This window comes from Colletotrichum tamarilloi (genome assembly GCF_030869305.1).
Source record: "Colletotrichum tamarilloi strain Tom-12 chromosome Unknown Scaffold_34.1, whole genome shotgun sequence".
Taxonomy (NCBI): domain Eukaryota; kingdom Fungi; phylum Ascomycota; class Sordariomycetes; order Glomerellales; family Glomerellaceae; genus Colletotrichum; species Colletotrichum tamarilloi.
The window spans coordinates 45,462-64,507 of record NW_026849417.1 but is presented as its reverse complement, the minus strand read 5'-3'; the positions used below and the strand labels follow the sequence as shown (position 1 = coordinate 64,507).

At 50.5% G+C, this 19,046-nt stretch overlaps 8 protein-coding genes across 8 annotated transcripts; 4 read left to right on the top strand and 4 right to left on the bottom strand.

Annotated features, from left to right (window-relative positions):
* Positions 1-222: 222 nt before the first annotated feature.
* On the top strand, positions 223-1,434 carry CTAM01_09029 (uncharacterized protein; the record flags this gene model as incomplete). The annotated part of the gene is made up of 5 exons (XM_060525049.1): positions 223-227; positions 361-487; positions 558-767; positions 865-1,269; positions 1,321-1,434. 5 exons carry the CDS (start codon positions 223-225, stop codon positions 1,432-1,434), a joined length of 861 nt encoding a protein of 286 aa, XP_060380231.1.
* Positions 1,435-1,710: 276 nt separating this feature from the next.
* CTAM01_09028 (methyltransferase domain-containing protein) lies at positions 1,711-3,020 on the bottom strand (the record flags this gene model as incomplete). The annotated part of the gene is made up of 3 exons (XM_060525048.1): positions 1,711-2,173; positions 2,237-2,441; positions 2,504-3,020. The coding sequence occupies 3 exons, from the start codon at positions 3,018-3,020 to the stop codon at positions 1,711-1,713; spliced, it is 1,185 nt and encodes a 394-aa protein (XP_060380230.1).
* A 1,098-nt stretch (positions 3,021-4,118) lies between these two features.
* On the bottom strand, positions 4,119-5,479 carry CTAM01_09027 (uncharacterized protein; the record flags this gene model as incomplete). The annotated part of the gene is made up of 5 exons (XM_060525047.1): positions 4,119-4,420; positions 4,473-4,702; positions 4,758-4,936; positions 4,996-5,242; positions 5,295-5,479. 5 exons carry the CDS (start codon positions 5,477-5,479, stop codon positions 4,119-4,121), a joined length of 1,143 nt encoding a protein of 380 aa, XP_060380229.1.
* A 1,795-nt stretch (positions 5,480-7,274) lies between these two features.
* On the bottom strand, positions 7,275-8,288 carry CTAM01_09026 (uncharacterized protein; the record flags this gene model as incomplete). Its single annotated transcript, XM_060525046.1, has 4 exons — positions 7,275-7,417; positions 7,485-7,818; positions 7,895-8,076; positions 8,132-8,288. 4 exons carry the CDS (start codon positions 8,286-8,288, stop codon positions 7,275-7,277), a joined length of 816 nt encoding a protein of 271 aa, XP_060380228.1.
* A 1,860-nt stretch (positions 8,289-10,148) lies between these two features.
* Positions 10,149-11,700, top strand: CTAM01_09025 (peptidase family M28; the record flags this gene model as incomplete). Its single annotated transcript, XM_060525045.1, has 2 exons — positions 10,149-10,927; positions 10,989-11,700. The coding sequence occupies 2 exons, from the start codon at positions 10,149-10,151 to the stop codon at positions 11,698-11,700; spliced, it is 1,491 nt and encodes a 496-aa protein (XP_060380227.1).
* A 1,717-nt stretch (positions 11,701-13,417) lies between these two features.
* On the top strand, positions 13,418-14,824 carry CTAM01_09024 (uncharacterized protein; the record flags this gene model as incomplete). The annotated part of the gene is made up of 2 exons (XM_060525044.1): positions 13,418-13,564; positions 13,649-14,824. The coding sequence occupies 2 exons, from the start codon at positions 13,418-13,420 to the stop codon at positions 14,822-14,824; spliced, it is 1,323 nt and encodes a 440-aa protein (XP_060380226.1).
* A 712-nt stretch (positions 14,825-15,536) lies between these two features.
* CTAM01_09023 (uncharacterized protein) lies at positions 15,537-17,047 on the bottom strand (the record flags this gene model as incomplete). The annotated part of the gene is made up of 6 exons (XM_060525043.1): positions 15,537-16,011; positions 16,089-16,489; positions 16,557-16,624; positions 16,684-16,720; positions 16,785-16,880; positions 16,937-17,047. 6 exons carry the CDS (start codon positions 17,045-17,047, stop codon positions 15,537-15,539), a joined length of 1,188 nt encoding a protein of 395 aa, XP_060380225.1.
* A 671-nt stretch (positions 17,048-17,718) lies between these two features.
* CTAM01_09022 (uncharacterized protein) lies at positions 17,719-18,231 on the top strand (the record flags this gene model as incomplete). Its single annotated transcript, XM_060525042.1, has 3 exons — positions 17,719-17,792; positions 17,901-17,913; positions 17,977-18,231. The coding sequence occupies 3 exons, from the start codon at positions 17,719-17,721 to the stop codon at positions 18,229-18,231; spliced, it is 342 nt and encodes a 113-aa protein (XP_060380224.1).
* Positions 18,232-19,046: the final 815 nt, after the last annotated feature.

The following is a 19,046-nucleotide window of genomic DNA, read 5'->3' as shown; positions in this document are numbered from 1 at the left end:
TCAATTTCAACATGGCCTCACACTCAAGACTAAGCTCATAAGATCTAATAGATCTACTCACCTAACATCCTCGCTTCATCTGCAGAATCGCCAAAAAGGAGAGATTACGATGAAAGGAGGATGGGATGAACAGGTTGTCACAAGCAGTGGAAAGCTTAAAGTGTGTTATGTAAGCAGCGCGAACTCCGATCCAACCCATATCCGATTAGCCAATTGTTCACAATGACGTATGATCTGCCTCAAGGCGTGTCGCATGACCTCGATGTCGATTGCGGGGTTGAAATGACAAACTTGACTAATTACTTCGGTAGCTTTGGACGCTGTCTTTGGTTTTCCCTGAAGAACTCAAGTAATTGGTAGTCTGCCATCTCATGGTGTAGCATCAAACTCTAATTCGGATGCTACGATGCCTTATTCCGACGATCTTCCGCAGACAAGAACCCCTCTGCTGGGCAACAATGGCCAGTCGGAGGCAGCAGCTAGAATAGTATGTTTCCATAGTCTACTGAATGGAAGCTTTGACAGCTAGATGTTCGTGAGCTAACAATAAGGGACAGCGTTCAACTTCACGCAGTGTTAAAAATCAGAGTAGCAGGGCGGTGTCTTTCATCGTCCACATCTTCCGGGGTGGTCTCTTCTCTCCACCAACCTTGACATACGACCCACTACTCTTGCTCCTGAATCATGACGACCAGGACGAAAGAAACAGACTCACTGAGAAATGGAAGGACAACAAGCTGCAAGAGCTTAACTTCGTAGGCGTGGTAGTGAGTTGAGCTTTTGTCTATAGTCCAATGCGCAGTACTACATGTTTTACGGCAGTTGTGACTTGTGGCCACATACGCCGGGCTAACATAGAGACAGTCCGCTCTGCTCGCAAATGTCCTCACATCGACCGGTTCATGGCCAAATCTTCTGCCCCCTGAAACGACCACTCCCTGGCCTGTACGGACCTGCTGGTTCTGCGGTATCGCTTTTGCCCTTGCCAGTGTGTTGACAGCGGCAGACCAGACAATTCGGCTCCATAGAATGGCCGGACATAGGGATGGCTTGGTTCTCATCAGACAGTCTCTGCGCATCCAAGATCGGGTATTGATTGGCACTGAGTGGAAGTACCGCCCTCGCAAAATGCAAGTCTACGCCTGGCAGTTGTCAGTTCTGTTCCTGGCAGGCGCGGTTCTCTGCATGATCTCAGGGATGATCTTCTTGGTTTGGAGCGCTGTTGCCGAAGACATCGGCAGAGGAAAGGGTTTTGATGACAACGGCAAGGTCAGAAGGATCAGATTCCTCATAGTTCTTGACGACACTAACAGTCACTAGGTTGCTGTGATATTCACATCATTCGCCCTAATCACAGCCATCATCTTCGCACTGGGTCAAACAACGCTGTACTACCCGGTACCGAAGGGAGGCGACATTGAAGATAGTGACTGAAATTCTAAGAGACCTCTTGCTCTCGGCACTTACCAAAAGGTGCTTAGCTTGGAACTCAAGCAAGTAGACTGATGTCATCCAAGGTTAAGCCTTCGAGCAACGCGATTACTGAGATAAGATTTATAAATATATTATATATAAACTAAGATTTTAGGGAATAAGGTCATAATTATAAGCCTTCCTCACAAGTACTTTTACGACCACTGTAGTTGAACGTTAAATGTTCATTATGGAGTCATCTACGTCCCACGTAAATTCGTGCCCTACATACCTACTTCAAGCGGCACTCTCCCTCGGTTTCTGTCCCGCAACGGAGTGGTAGAACACATACGAATGGATGCCAGTATTGAGTAGATCCTTTCGTACATCAATCAGGAAAATTTCGACCTCAGGAGCAGACCATCCCAGACCTCGTGTGAGTGGCCCCATCGTGACTCCATGTATGCCGTCGTAGAGAACAGCTTTACAGTATGCTCCAATCATTTTCAGATCTTCTCTCTTTGGCCACTCGCCCACGGGAACCTTTTGAACATCTTGTACTTGATTGATAAAGCCCGCGTCGTCAATACGCTTGGGGTTGACGTCGGCAACATCTGCTTCGATCCCAAACTTCCCGAGGCCTTCCCAAACAAGCTTCATCATCTTAGTGAGGGCATAGTCAGGGGACATTGTGTCATCGTCGCAATTGAAGTTCCACTTCATCTCCTGGAGTTCGATCCAGCCTCCTGGTTTCAAGGCGCTAGGCAACGTTAGATGATATCGAAGTAAGAGTTGGAGAAAAAGATCAATGATGTAACCATACCGAAACGCTTGGGCAAGGAGTTTCTCCCAGTCTTTGATTGCAGCTCCCATGTTTCGAACATGAACGTAATCAAGAGAGTTTTCTGGGTACAACCATTCGGCTTCAGCATCGTCGACGATGAAAGCAACATTAGCTGGGACATATGGAGGTTGAATAGGGCTGAGATCAATTCCCGTAACCTCTGCTTCCGGATATTCGTCACCCACTGTGAACATTAGTCCTTTCCTTTGCGATTCAGCTTCAGGTATGTCAAATGGATCAACTCACTGTCAATTGCCCAAATGCCAGTCCCGGTTCCGACATCCAGGATTTTCTGAGGATTCTCGAGGGGCGCACTGTGCAGTGCCCCGCCGCAGAGTGTGACAACCATGGAGTGCTTCATATCCTCCCTTTCTTGCTCAGCATCGTCGTTAGGAAATGCATATCTGCCTTCTTTGAACTTGTGGTATCTCCTTTTGTTTTCAAAGTTGAAATCACGAATTGTGGATGCCAGCGTAGTTGATGCGTTGGACTCTCTTTCGGACGCGGATTGGTAGCCGTCACTACCATCATCGGTCTCGTCTTGGGCCTCAACAACTGCATTTGGCGACTGAGAAGCCGTGTCTGGTGGTCCCTCTACTGGTGCAGCCCCAGGCGATTGGCCAGAGCTCGTCGAAGTGGCCGTCAAGGCCACAGCCGGAGGTGACTGTGCGGCGGTGGCTGGTGTAGTTGTTGGAGATGCTGCCTCTGCCGCTGGTACAGGGGATCTCGGAGGAGTGCTTGAAATAACCGGTTGATCAGCCATTATATTTTATGAGTCAACGTACGTCCGAGGCAAGTCTTAGAAAACGACTCGACGAAGCAATTTTCAGGTGCTGGGAACTTTAGACGAAGAAGTTGAGGAGAGGGGAAAGTATGACAGGGATGGAACAAGACATGGCATGTTGTCGACCGTGTTGTTTCCCCGCTCGGACTTGGCAAGATATCCAGACGCAGACAGCTTGCTAGGGTTCGAATCCTGCTCCGCGATATCTCCGGGTTGTCATCGAATCACCTTCAAGATCTCTGGTCAAATGTTTGCTCGTTCTACTTGGCGTCTGCAAGATGGACAAAGAATAACGCGGGCTCCGTGTGCCCTCAATCGTGTGTCGTCTTTCCGGAAACGCAGAGGATTAAGAGGTAACTAACATCTGTTTCCATAAAGCCTAAAGTTCGCAGCCAATCGAGAGACTAAAAGGCTACCGATCGAAATGCGAAAGCAGACGGCCAAACAGTTTCGTATAAGACGTAAACGATCGGCGAGGGGCGCATTCTCAATGCTAGTGGCTGAGGCCCTTGAGATACCTTATTCTGGGACAATCTCATTAGCCATTTTAAAATTCTCAGCGTAATACAATTTCCCGGCAGAGTGTGCTTAGTAAAAGAAGGAGAGCTGCGGCACAACGTGTGTCGGAGCAAGTGTCCGGAGCGGTCGGGGGTACCAAAAAGGCTGCATGTGCATAAGAGTACTCAGTCTTTGCGGTTCTAAGAAGCCTAAAGCTGCTTCCCTTTCACTAAATTCATTTTGACTACAATGATGTGAGTGGTCGAAAATCAAATAATGGTAAAATGTTGAGCAATGACGCGTATTTCATGAACAATTCCGTATGACCTATAAGTGCGATGTGTTTACTACACAATGCTATTCACTCGGGCATCACCAGTTTGCAGAGTTTACCTAGGATGGTCTTCTCATTTCGTGATCACACTGTAAGTCTGGAGAGTATTGAATATATGTTTCAAAAGCCATGGTGAAAGATCCAAGTTCAATCTTGCCAGCTATTACCGACTAAGTACTTTGGGTACACTCAAACTCTTTATTAACCCCCTTTCTCGTGGCTGCCATTCAGCTACCTCGCCTAGCTTACAGATAAATGTAGCAGAATGGACTGCCTCCAAGTGTATTAAGCAAGTCACTAATAGGCCTGTTGGGTGCGTTCGGTTCTTGGATTACGAGATCGTCAAGGCGAGCGTCACGGCTGGGAGGCGTATTTAGGATCGTGATTGTTCCGGCAATATTGAAGGCTTCTCCGAGGTGAAGCGCCTGCCACAGCCAGTAAACTCGGTCGACCATCGCGTGGTGAAGAAAGAAAGTCGGGTCATTAGTCGACGAGAACAGGTCAGAAGCTTCACCGTTGACAATGAAGTGTCCGGAAGTGTGTGTCCCTGCTTATTGTCAGGAACTCTGCTTGCTTGAAGTGGGTTGACGAGAGCTTACCCAGAAATCCATCTCCAAAGCGGCCCTGGAGTTCGTTCTGGAACGTCAAAATGTTCTCTGCCGCAGCGCCCACAGTGAGGTTCAACACATTCTCAGGAGTCATCCAATGCTGAGATGTCCAAGCGCTGATGTCTCTGGAGAGACAACGAGGATTATAGGCCAGAGGGCCGCCGGGATTGACCGCCAGACCATCGATGCCAGGGCTGACAGGGCCAAGATGAACGGTCATGCTGGAGAAAATAGTCAATCTTGTGTTTCTTTCTTTTGGTCCAGAAGGAGGCTTACTTGGCGAAAGGGCCGCTTGTGACACAACCACCTCCCTCACCAGAGGGGATGTAAACACCACCACCCGACGTGCTGCCGTTGTGATATTTGAAGACACCGTTGCCACTCATGCTAGTCTCGCTGCCATCAAACATTGGCGACTTGGAAGGATCCTCTCGGTAGGAAAGCCAGTTCCAGTACTAGCACACACATCGTTAGCCGCTGCAATTCCGAGTGCCATCCAACGCCATCTACTCACCGGTTGATAACCATGGTAACCACATTCCTGCCTCAAAGCATTCTCGTAGGCCCACGTAAAGTAACGATGCCATGTGAGGAAATTACCGGTCCCGTGGATGCTCAAAGTCTGGTTGATATGAACAGCAACAAAGTCGTCATATCGGCTGCGAGCGCCGGGGGCGAAATCCGTAAGCTTGGAAGGCTTCGTCAATAGGCAATTGACGGCGCTGGTGTAAGCCTTCTTTTCAGATCCGGAGAGCGAGTTCCTGTTGATGTTATCAGTGAATGGCCCTTGGTTGCGGTTGGACAATTACGTACCAGTCCCGGCGAACACGCGCGTTGAAGAGGGTGCATGAGTCTCTCTTGCCAAAAGTATTGTTTCCCTCGGCCGCCTGAAGAGCTTCGATAGCCTGAGCCTGGACCTCCGACAATTCGTCGCCTTCAAAGGCGAGAGCAGTCGCTCCGTAGAGACTCAGCGCCGCGAAGAGGTTGAGGAAACGCATTGCGATGCGGTCGGCGGCTTTCCTGACGTAGAGAGCTGGGGTGCGAACTTTGGTGAAATTGAGAGCACTAGGCAATCGGAGAGAACAGGCAATGGCGATGGATACCGTGGCAACTCTTATTTATCTTTATCTTCAATTCCAGCCGACTGGCGACCTTCTGTTATCCATGTCAAAATAGCGCCGGCGCACTGGGATGACAACGGCACGCTTCCGAGAAGTTTTGAAGAGGCACATCGGCCGGGAGGCGAAAAAGTCGACAGGCCTGATGCCCAGACGGTATTGATTCAGTGGTGGATGTGTTGACTCCAATATGAAGAAGTGTCTTTAACCCTGACCATGTCCGCATGGTGGACAAATCGTTGGTTGGCTGTTGTGGACCTTTTCCGAGGTCGTGACATGCTGCACTTCAAATGAACCGGCGTGGATCGAACTAGAACCCCAGACATGCTGGTAACAGCGTTGCATTGCTGGTCAGCGCTAATGACAGCAGGTAAGCGACAGCGTCGACTAACTCATAACAGTATCGGCTGAATCATGAACGGCCCCTCCTCTTTGGAGTCTTTCCCTTCTCAAATGACCATTCTCAACTTCGAGTTCCCAGAACTCTATTGTTAATATTATGCCAAATTTATTGCCGTACGATTCTGCTCCGGTACTTCGGGTTTTCGAATGGGGCCCCGGCATCAGGACCGGCTCGGACAAGTTTCTGCATCGGGTGTATACGATGATTCAAAGACCTTGGCATCCCACAACGCTGCGTTCCACCCTTGTCCATCTCATGCCGGAACCATGACTAGTCTCGCTTTTTCAGAGCCGATTTAACCGACATTTTCGAAGAGGTAAAAAGAGTCAGCAGAGAGCCAAAGTCTTTTAACTACCTTATTTCAGGAAGTGAGTTCCCTAGAGAGAATGCCGCTTATTTTCTCGTATCATTTTGAAGTCGGAATGCGAAGAGTAGGGAACATTTGCATACCGTTACCTATCACTGAGCAACCGCGAGTTTGATTCTGCTTAAAACTTCATTCTAAGTCAGCCATTCGACAGTGTCCTTGTGCACTCCGCCGCTTGCTGCTAAAACAGTCTCCCTCGCCTGTCAAGGATCTTATGGCATTTTTGAACAACAAAGAGACATTCGCTATACTCCAAGAGTTATGATACTCTAGTCACTGCGTGGAGTCGATCTTTTGCTTGTCATCCTCATTGACATGTAACATTGCAGCGTGTAGCCGCGTTGAATTCCCCAACTCTCTGCCTTTTTTGTCTGGAATCTGAAAGTTTCGCTGCATTTCCTGTTTCCATGGCTTGCAATCATCATAATATCCTCCAACACAATGCCAGACCTATATCTGTGACAGAGATCATCCTTGGAAGTAGCTCAAGATTCGCGAACTTTCTACGCTGCTGGCGGACGTCTAACGTAGTAGCTCAAGATGAGACACTTGAGGTGGAAATAGAGATTCATGTAACTGTTATAGGATGATGTTGGAAAGAATGGATCTAGGTGCTTGTGGGACACACAAACATGTAGTGTGAAGTGGACTCAGGCTTACGGGATAAGGATCATTGCAGGCATAGGCATGTTTCGTGGCTTTCAGATACTCGTGCGGTGCTTTTATTGTTCTGATGTATCCATGCATTCCGCTTTGAGAGGCTCCAGCGCCTTGGTAACCTCGATCTCGTTCTCATCTGCTTTTCAACGCGCGGATTGAATTCACCCGCGCATGCAGCCCAACAGAGCATATCACACATATATTTCCGAACCTTTGGGTCATCCGCGTCTTCTCTCCGCTTGTGTTCAGGAGTGCTGTGCTGTGTAAGTCAAAGGAACATCAGAAGGTGTCTGATTGGCAATGTCCTTGGCGATTTGCAAAATGATGGCTGAGGTGATGGAGGTATTGCTCGGAACCCAACCGAGTAGTACTGGTAGACGCTCATTTCCTATTCGTTCTTAGCACCTGGACAATGGATAAAGACTTCCGCTATTGAGAGGAAAGATAATTCCTACTGAAAAAGTATTCAAGAAACGCTCTGTTGGCCACCGGCTTGCTCGGAGAGCCCCATACAGCCAACATCAAGGATGCTTCGCCCAAGAACAAAGGTGCGGATGATTCGGGAAGAGTGAATGTTGGGTTGATACGACTCATGGCTAGAGCGTGTCTTGCACGGGCGTTGGCCATGGCGGCTGTGCTTATCGTTGTTGCATCACCAAAGTAGGCAACGAAACCCTCGAAAGTCGCCTTGTCGAATCGATTCGACGGATCAAAGTACATGTCTCGGCGTGATAGGCTGCCATCGTGTTCAATGACGTTGTGCCGGTTCAGCATATCTAGATCGATGAACTAGGCAGTACGTGAGATTGATCAGTACCAGTTCCATAGAATATTTGATATCATAGATATAAGTATGTCGCCTCACATTTGCGTTTGGTATTGAGTTCAACTTGAGTGCTGGCGTGAAGGCAGCAGTTGCTAAGTCTTCTCCAATGTTCATCGCATCCTTAAGACCTTTTATGACGACATCGAGAGTGATATTGCGGCCGTCGTGAGGTAGAAAGCCATGGTTGGCGAGAGTGTTTAGCGTCGGGCAGGGCGCGCGTACTAGGCAGCTTGTCAGCAAGGAAAACTTAACGCAGATGGATTAAGCTTGACCCACAGTCTCCAGGACCTGGCGGTGTCCACGTGAAATGATTAGGCTTTAGCTGGCATGCTGCATCTAAGCCTGGCGCTGAAGTCGATGGTGGTAGAATTGACTGGAACGGGCACCCGCTGCCGGCGCCAGGAAAAGTTGGAAGTGCATATGCAATAGGCATTGAGCCAAGTATCGTCAAAGAAAATTGCATTTCTTGCAACTTTTCTGCTGTCACCCTATGGGAAATGAGTTGAATAATTTGGACCGATTGGAGTGAACGTTTCACACAGGTGTATGTAAAGACTTCATCGGCATACAACTGGATGAAGAACTGCAGTTTATCACATGAGCTTCAAGTCCAATTTTTCGAGGGTTCAGGATGTTTAATATACAAACAGCGATTGGATAGCGAGGACTTTCCGCTCTTTCCGTTCGTGCTAACATTGATGGATAGCTAATGTTAGTCGTGAGTCCGCTGCAACGGCTCTCTTCCGAGGCCCTTGTTCAAATGTCGATCTTCAACGTTAGTCCGTTTTGTGGCTTGAACCCCTGATTTCTATGGTCTCTTACATGAACTACTTTCCCGGATCCTTCACGAGCCGCAGTTCGCGCCTGGCTTAGCGGCTCGTTGGGTTCCTGAGGTCATAGCTTCTTGCAGATTGAGGTCTGCAAGCTCATCGTCGGCTTCGCAATTTTTTGGAATTATTCCAACAGGGTCTTTGTTCCTGTTCCCCGATCGTTTTTACCGCAGTCTTATTTCGCGTTGGCCTTGAGTCAACATTGCCGCGCAGTCCTTAAGTCATGACAAAGCAGTCGCCAAAATCGGAGGATGGCAGGCTTAGCGCATCGATCTCCAACTCAATCTGAATAATGCTACCTTGAGAAACTCAACCTTATGGTCGCAAGCCTGAAGGTGCATGTGCGTCGATTCAAGTTTTGCCTTACACCTGTGATACCAAACTCAATTGGTACCCCCAGATGAATTTGCACCTGATGGAGAACTAATATGCTTCCCGATATGATGTTCTTCATCGCGGTGATCAACCCGCACTCAGACGTTGTAGCATTCAGGTAGAAAACACACGGGAGGTTTTGACGGTACAGGCTATCGAGATTTGGATGAGTGACGAATGATGTAAGCCGGATAGTTGATGTTTATTTGTTTATTTCACGTGATGCTGACTTGGTGCGTCACACTCCAATATCAGATGGCAGATGGTCCGAACTTGAATCTCCGCACCCCGAGGACGACAGTCAATACCGTACCATTTGCCAAGCAATTATTCAGTGTCTGTGCATTGACAAACCGCATTTAGTCATGCTGCCATCTCTCCCAAATTAACTACCTTAGTCAGGATTTCTTCATAAAGTTCGCGAAAGAAATGGTAATAACACAAAACCAAGGCTTTATTGTGAACATAAGACCTCTCCAATATCAATATGGTCAGGTCCCAAAGGTTCCTTCACGAGTTCACGTGTGCCAACGTATGGTATGGGCTCTCACGACGAGGAATGAATCATGGAAAATCGTGGCTGGAACTTTGTGTCATTGTCATTGGCGTATCGGCGGCTCAACCTCATTGGGTTGCAATGCCAAGAAGTTCCACGGCGTAACCGAGCTGCGCAATCGCACTGGTGCGTACGGCCGTTCCTGGATCAGGCAGGTCGCGATAGAGTCGTAATGGAGCAGAAGAAAATATTGGCTCTGGGCTTCCTCATTAAGTCTCACGTCCCCGCGTTTCTGGGAGCCTAGTACGCGTCGAGGTTAATTGACAGTGGCTCCGGCCGGTGAGCTACTGGCGACATCACCAGCTTCCTTATCTATCGTCTTGGCGATGATCACGCGAGCGAAGAGATGCATGCGTCGCTTCCAGCTCGTTGGTTGAGGGAAGTCTAAAAGACCAACAAGCCGCTGCTTTCCACCCAGCATATTGGGAACATCTCCTCGCTCGCCCACTCGCAGGTTCTTGTTTCTAGCCACCACAAGGCAACTTCAAATCTTGTGCAAGACCCCGCCGGTCGTGTAGCAACAGTTCACAAGATGAAGACGGCCGCTCTCGCATTGGCCCTGCCGGCGCTAGTCAGCGCCGTTAAGTGCAAGCCGTACGTCGAGTCCGAGAAGCTCCAGGAGCTCATCAACATTGAGGACCTCCTCGCCGGGTCCCAGAAGCTCCAGGATATTGCGGATGCCCACGAGGGAAACCGTGCCTTCGGCGGTGGCGGCCACAACGCGACCGTAGACTGGCTTGTCGAGGAGCTTGAGAAGCTCGACTACTACGACGTCTACAAGCAGCCTTTCACCGAGGCTTTCGCCGGTGCCAAGGCGACCCTCTCCGTCGCAGGCGATGCCATTGACGCCCGTCCTCTGACGTACACACCTGGCGGAACCCTAACCGGCGCTGCCTTGGTCAACGTTGCCAACCTTGGATGCGAGGCGTCGGACTACCCTGCCGAAGTCTCTGGTGCTGTTGCGCTCGTGTCGAGAGGCACTTGCAACTTTGCGGTCAAGGCCACTCTTGCCAAGTCTGCAGGCGCTGTCGGTGCCATCATCTACAACAACGACGTTGGCGCGCTTTCAGGAACCCTCGGCGCGGCTTCGGATGGTTACGCCCCGACTGTGGGAATTACTCGTGAGGAGGGACAGGCCCTTGTTGCCTCTCTTGCAGCTGGTCAAGCGCTGACTCTTGATCTCAATGTTATCTCCATCATCGAGAACCGTGTCAACTATAACGTCATTGCGGAGACGAGGGGCGGAGACCATGACAATGTTCTCATGATCGGAGGCCACTCCGATTCTGTTTTTGCTGGCCCTGGTATTAAGTAAGTTAACATCACTATGAGATACGTTCGGAGAGACGAACTGACTAATATTCTCTTCCAGCGACGATGGCTCCGGCACCGTTGGTGTGCTCACCGTCGCCAAGGCCCTTACCCAATTCACCACCAAGAACGCCGTTCGACTTGGATTTTGGGGCGCGGAGGAATACGGCAAGCTCGGCTCCTACTTCTATGTGAAGTCGCTCAACAGCTCTGAGGAGGAAATCTCAAAGATCCGAGCATACCTCAATTTCGACATGATCGCCAGCCCCAACCCTAAGCTCGCCATCTACGATGGTGACGGCAGTGCCTTCAACTTCACTGGCCCCGCCGGCTCTGATGTGATTGAGAAGGACTTTGAGGAGTTCTTTGAGTCCAAGGGCCTGGGCCACGTACCCACTGAATTCAACGGCCGCTCTGACTACGCAGGGTTCATCGAGAACGGCATCCCGTCTGGTGGACTATTCACTGGCGCAGAGGGCCTCAAGACGGAGGCCGAGGCCGCGCTGTTCGGTGGCGAGGTTGGTGTTGCCTACGACGTTAACTACCACTTGATCGGCGACGATATCACCAACCTGGACAACGACGCTTACCTTGTCAACACCAAGGCCATTGCCCACAGTGTCGCCAAATATTCCATGAGCTGGGAAACTCTTCCTGCTGTTGAGTTGAAGAAGCGCAGATGGGCTGCAGACACGGCCCAGCACCTCAAGCGTGCTGCTGAGTTGACCGGTCACTCCCACGACGGGCCCTGCGGTGGCGGCTCCCACTTCTAAGGGAGAAGCACCCGAGTGACTGACTCCTACGAGGGGGTAAGACTCCAACCATGAATACCTAGCCTACCCTCGGCTTAAAAATAGACGAGAAATGAATGGATGACAGACTTCATGTTATCTGCGCTCCCTTTGCGTGACAGTATGCAGTGTGATACTGCCACAGGCTTGTCAGGATCCCAGTAAACCGAATCCTCCGCCTGTCAGCATTGCACGACACTTTATGAGCTCTATTCTTCAATTAGGCAGTTCTTTCGACCAATCAGATTGCCCAGACTTCCCTTCACTTCTAGAGTAAGTGATAAATGGCACTTTTGTGGTACTTTTGCACAACCAACTCTTGTCATCGCTTTATACATGTTCGGAAGAAGTCAAAATTCCGCAGATACAGACAATCGTGGTAAGGCTTAATGAGCCCTGATTACGATGTCGGAGGGTGCCTCCGTACCCGAGACAAGACAGGCGAGTCTAGCCTTTTGCATATCTCGGCTATCGCAAAAAGGCCATGTGGACACCATTTTCCAGTTGTTGGAACTTATCATGCAGCCGTCGAGCAGCCCACTCGAGAATCTTAACGCATGGCGTCGTTTCTGTATGCCCCATCTTCTCAGGCAACAACTTACTGCCTCCTAAACGAGATAGCCTCACTCAATCAGCCCAAGACATGACTGCATCATCGTGATCTTACTAATGGAGGCGGAGCAGTGTGGCACAGATTTGGCCGAGGTCTAGGCAAGGAGCGATTGAGAAAATATGATCGCACCGGATAAGCAGACTCATCACATTCCTACACCAATCATAACCTTGAATTGGCAGCACCCTTCAGAGTCGATGCCTATGGCTGGGTCTACGGCCGGACGTCAGCCGCCCCCCTTGTTTCCTGTTGGGGGCGGCTTCTCCCCAAGAAACCCTAGAAACACCGTTGGTTGACCCCTGGAACGGGCGCGAACCCTGGCTTTCCAGTCCCCAAAGAAGTTTAAGGACCTCTCCGCTGACAAGGAACTGGAACACCGGGCAGGCTCGCATTCCGTCTTCTTCGCCGGGCATCTCCGGCCGATGATGGCGAGGCCAAATCCTTCAGCATTGGCAGCACTGCAGCAGGCTATAGGGCGACCTATGAGGGTCGGGCTTGGCACCTAGTGGAAGACTGGTCACTGCGGACTTGTGCAGGGTGCGGCGACCGCACCCACTTCCGCGATCTCACCGGTCAATGTCGTGGGGGCCGAGTCTGAATCTTGTTTCCACTTTAGTTTAGGCAACCCTTGAGTCCTTGATGAGAAACCGGATCATGACCTGTTGCTGCATGTCTCAACTTGATGGCTCATTGCAGCTTGCATAGGGCTGCAGCGGCTGTGTCGTATTGCTGCCCAGGTTATGAGAGTCGACGGTAAGTATCTTGGTACTGCGTGCTTCGTGACTGTGCCTCCTACGCCTCAACCCTCCAGTCTCTTCGTTTATGTAGCTCACACTCGAGAACTCTGAGAAAAGTTCAGTCATGGAGCAATATATAAGGGGCTCTCTTCTCTTTGTTTCGTTGTGTTCCGTCTTCATTAGCATCCAATAACCACTAAGTATCTCGGTCTATCACTCCCTTGAGCTCCTGTATCACAACAGGATCCAGCTTGAAAACTTTCACTGTCTCTTGGTATCAACTTTCACACCTAAAACGGCGAGCTCTCTGGCTTTGCTCAAGGTTCTTACCCCATATCCTTTTTCCAAAATGAAACAAGAGACGATTTTGCCGACTCATGGGCTTATGCCCAATAGCCCTCCTGCTCGGCGCCCAGTTGGACGTGTCCTCTTGGTAGCCCTCTTTACCAGCATCTTGGTCCTATCCTTGCTCAAGGGCGAGACTATCCTATCAGCAGTAAGTCCATCTTCAGAGTTCTACTAGCTTCTATCATCCTTGAAGCTTAGCACTTCCACGATGCTAACTCTATGGTTCCATCAGATCACCGGAAACACTGAGGGCTGCGCCCGCAAAGCTCATGGAGCAACAAGTATCGCGGCGCTTCGCGTTCGAGATGTTAGTCCCCTACAAGGAGACACTGCTGTCTCTACAGATGGTCGCTCTGGATACAACCGTCGTGATGACACTGCTATTACCACCGACGGTCGTTCTGGCTACAACCGCCGTGACGAAGAGGCGACTGTCGGCACTGACGGACGTTCCGGATATAACCGCCGCGATGAAGATCAAGTCATGAATACAGATGGCCGGTCTGGCTACAATAAGCGCGAAGAAAATGCGGCTATTACGACAGATGGTAGATCTGGATATAATCGGCGCAACGCCAAGGAGACGTCTGATATGACCACGGATGGTCGTTCTGGGTACAACCGCCGTGAACAAGATGCCGCTATTACTACAGACGGACGATCTGGATACAACAGGCGCGAAGAGGCTCTTGACTCTACAACCGATGGCCGATCCGGGTACAACCGTCGCGAACAGGCTACTGATGCCACTACTGATGGAAGGTCAGGATATAATAAGCGGGAGGAAGCCTCTGCTATCACAACTGATGACCGCTCGGGGTATAACCGTCGCGAAGAAGCCTCAGACGCCACCACTGATGGACGTTCCGGGTACAACAAGCGCGAAGACACCTCTGCTATCGGCACTGATGGGCGTTCAGGGTACAATCGCCGAGAGAATGACGCTTCAGCCACGACTGACGGACGATCTGGCTACAACAAGCGCGAAGAGGCCCTTGACGCTACAACAGATGGTCGATCTGGTTACAACCGTCGTGAGGAGACAGATGGCCGCTCAGGATACAACAGTGTGGAAGACGGTCGCTCCGGTTACAACCGTCGCGAAGAGGGCTCGGACGCTACTACAGATGGACGATCGGGGTACAACGGTGTAGAAGACAGAGCTTCTGGGGTCGGTCGTCGCGAGGAGCTTGCTGGTGCCTCCACTGGTGGACGGTCTGGATACAACAAGCGGGAAGAGGCCGATAGCCGGTCTGGCTACACCAGTGTTGAAGACGGGCGCTCCGGATATAACAAGCGTGAGGAAAGCTCTGCTATCGGTACCGATGGACGCTCAGGTTACAACAGGCGTGACGAAGCCTCTGCCATCACTACCGATGGACGCTCTGGGTACAACCGCGCAGTCTAAGTCCGAAGGATTACGATACCTTGTAAATGCATTGCGCCTTAGATCCAGATTTTAGATATATCGAGCTCAAGCTCCGCCGTCAAATATTAATTCTAGTATTTACTTAGACTTAAACTGACGAAAATTTTCATTCTCAGTTTTATTGCGCGACTTCTTTTGATGGACCCTTATATTTCGTCAGATCGCTCTTTTTTAGAACAGTAGGATTGCCTACTCACGCACATCCATGTCACAAACGCGTCAGAAAAGGTAGGCCCCAATGCAGGTAGGAAGATCCTAAGGTAGGCCACCCGGACATTCAGTGTAACACGACCGGAGTCCCCCATATGTAGTACCTTATCTTACATAAACGATGGCTTTGCTACTTTCAGGATCAGTCATGCTGAAAAATCTGGCTATGCGAAGAGTATTATGGAGATCCTTCGGTCTTGCGCGGCCTTCCTGGAGTCTCTGAGTGGTAGCCGATGCCAAACATGGTATAACATGGTGTCTCTTAAACCTACTCATGGAGCTACACTCGACTAAGAGCCGCGCTCGCAAAGTCACTTAAGGTGTATGATTGGAGCATACTTGGTCAGAAGCCACATCATACCGCCCGCGGTGGATCTGCTCTTACTCAGAGAGGTCCATGTGGATATTACTGTTTTCATTCCGAACAAGCTGGTGTGTAACCAATCTGCCATGAGCAAAGTCTGCAGTCCTCCCACGCTCATCAACCAAAGCGGCCCTTCTGCCACCAACCCCCCTGAGCTTCATCGCCGGCCTTGACCTCTGTGACCGTACTCTTGGCCTTCCTCAGCGGGTCGACCTGGTTCACAATGAACTCATCCATGTATCGCCCACCCGCTCCTCCTCCCTGGTTGATGTTCTCTTGCCGAAGACTTGCTTCGCTGCCGACCCGCGACCTCCGATCCGGCTCCATCTCCATGTCGTCCTCGAGTTCCACGCTCTCCAACCTCCGAACTTCCCTCGTGACTTCAACCTCCTTGGTAACAAAGATACCGGGGAATCGTTGCCGCAGTACTGGCCAGAAAATCGGGACGCTACTGGCAACCATGGCCAGATCGACTTCGACGGCGGATAGGACGATGCTGAGGGGGCCGTACCACATGGGGTCTAATGTCGGACGAGTGGCGGATCGGTGTTGAATGATAGAGTATACTCGGACGACTGAGACGCCGTTGACCCTACAAATTGTGTTAGCGCTCTGGGGATCCCTGAGAGTGATGGTTCGCTGTTAGGGAAAACGAGGGACAAAACGCACGCAATGCCAATGACCAGCAGCGCAAGCAGTCTCAGCTTCGACTTAAGCGACTGTTGAGGTCTGAAGTAGAGCGGAACCGGGATGGCGAGAACAAGGACGTCCAAGGCAAAGTTGACCGAAGAGTGACTCTCATATGTTCCCGAGAATATATCAGAATTGAGCGAGCCGTATGCCCAACGTGTGGCTGGAATGGTCCAGTTCCAATATGCTGCGACTGGCACGCAGGGAACCCATCCCAGAAACGAGTAGGCGGTGGCCCATAAGCTGACAAAGATGATCAGGTAGATGCAGAGCGATCGAAGGAAGGACGGTCGGTCGAAGATGCGCAAGTATTGAAAGAGGAGAGAGATTTTGATAAAGGCGGTTGACATTTGGTAAGATGCGTTTGCAACGTAGAAGGTCTAAGGCAAGGGGTTCTTGATTAGCAAGTCAACATCATGAGCGACTATCGGCGGGTTGACTTCGTACTCGGAGGTAATTCTGGACTTCTGCCGCAGAGAGGGTATAGATATGTCTTCCCATCCCATATTTGGTAGCTATTGACCAAAGGATTAGTTTCACAAAAGCGAGAAAGGGAAATTTTGTGGGGTCCTACCGACACAAATTCCAACAGATCCAGTTGTTGTTGTTAACTGTGTTGAAATCCTCACGTGAGACATTGTTCGTCATCGAGAGAGTATACAGAGGGTTACACACCAACGACAATATCACGAAGCAATCATCCCATCCTAATGACTGAACCAACTTGGCTCGCACGTACATGCGGAAGGCGACACACATCCACGAGAAGATCTAAGCAACGTCGTTAGTCACATTGCTGATATGTCTCCGAACAACTTGGAGCTTACCGCGAAGGCAATAACCACGCCTAGGATAGTTGGAGTCTTGTTCACCAAGGGCGTAGGCTCGCCCGAGTTATCGGCCGTTCCATACAACGCATGGATTGTTGCTCCGTCCATGGTGATCACCACGGACCCAGACCAGACATTAGCTTAGGTTGAGGTTGACGTAAAGAGGGGGCTAGACCACCACCAAGCCAAAAGCAAGTCAAGACGTTGAAACGGAAACGAATGAGATGTCAGAATTGAAGCAAGCTCCATTCATGTCTCTCGAGGTTGTGGGAAGAAGGGAAAAAAGAAAGATAAACGCCGGGTCCCAAAGACGAGATCGACTCTAGAACGATCTGACCTGTTCCACGGCCGTGGTAATATATTCTGCTCACAGGAATGAGAAAACGGGCCTGGGCCATCGTTTCTTCGTCGTGCCCACTTTGACATATGCCGAATGCACAGATAAGACCGGGGAAGGCAAGGCGTAGACTTGGAAAAGGGTCCTGTCTCTCATGTTCCCTTCTACTCCACAGTCGAAACCATGCCCCCTTTTCCCACTACGCCAGGAAGATTGCAACAACAAAGGCTTGCACAACTGTTTTTGGCGGGCGAAGAAAGCTGGACAAGCATCATGTTCGCTGTGTGGCTCTCAAGCCCCGGCGGCCCACGATGCCGTGCTGATCTCTCTGTCTGGTCCTGCTTGAAGGCGTCCGTGCGAATACAACCCCAACCCTCCTCCTGGTTGGACTAGTTCCCACCAGGAGCGACGTTCGCAAACCGCCTCTTCGAGTAGTCCTCCCATGTCCCCGGTCGTCGTCCGAATGAGTCTTCAAGGGCCAGAGAAACAGTTGGCCCCGGCAGGCAGGTGGAGGCTGTAAGTCCCGGATCATTCCAAAATCCAGTCTTCACAATCTGCAGGAGCTTGGACAGCCACGTTGTCACCATTCCACACCTTGTCTTTTGCACCAAAGTTGCAGACTAGTTCCCCTTCTGGAGTACGATCAACCCTATGCAAGCATTGCATTCAGGTCCAGAAACCTGGTCTCACATGCAACTAGGTAAGACATGCAGAGCGCGTCTGCGAGGCGCCTAACCCCGAAACAGCGAAACATGGCAAGACATCCCACGAGGCACGTCTTTCTCCCCAATGCGCCACGGATTTGCCGCCGGGGAAAGAGAAGAATACTGGAGCAAAGCCTGTGATCAGTGACACGCACATCTACAACGCTGAAGCCTGGAAAGGAGAGTGGGAGGAAAAGGAAAAAGAGGAGTTTGCAACCCACGATCTCAAGATTCCGGCATTGCTGAAGTGAGAGGCGTTAACACCCCGGTTCCTTGCTCTGCAACGAGAGCTCGAGTCAGTGTAGCGCACATCATTGGGGGCGACCCGTGTGTTTCAGCGAGTTTTTGCGCCGTAAGCTTTTTTCTTTTCTTAAACACTGACTGGCGATTAACAGAATGAATTAAGAACTAAAGAAGCGCTTCGTGTGACGACTGTGACAAAATCCCTTACTAAGGTATGTGACGAAGCCAAGATGCCATCGGATCGTCCAAACTCGTCAATGAGGCAATAATGGTGTCCTGTCAAGCCAAGAAACTCCGAGTCGCATTATCCAATGCATCCCAATCCTCCCATCACTCGTCATTCACCGTGATGTTGCGTTCGCATCGGTTACTATCTTGTCTGCTCGATCGCAGCGAGTCAAGTCACCCGACACGGTTATAATTCTCGGTCTAAATGTCTTCAATAGTGGCAGAGATATTCTGCCTCACTATATTCATAAGCCCCCATCACTGGCTTTAGATGGCCTATAATTGCGCCGTCTTAAGACCGAAAGCAAGATCTCAGCCGGCTATCGCGGACGCATCTCAGGTCATCCGGTTTGAGAAGGGAAGCCGCATCGCCGCACTATGCCGTGGTGTAGCGATTCAGATCATGACAAGTGACGTTCTCAGGTGATTGGCAGTTTCTAGTGAGGTGATATTGGGACACAGACCTCGATCTAAATCACCCACGTGGGCCCTGATGTTGGTTTCGAGTTGCAATGGGGGCGACTTGAGGGAGGGGAAGATTTGCCGGATGATACGGAAGAGGTAGATTCAAGTTCCTGGAACTTTGAAGCTATGG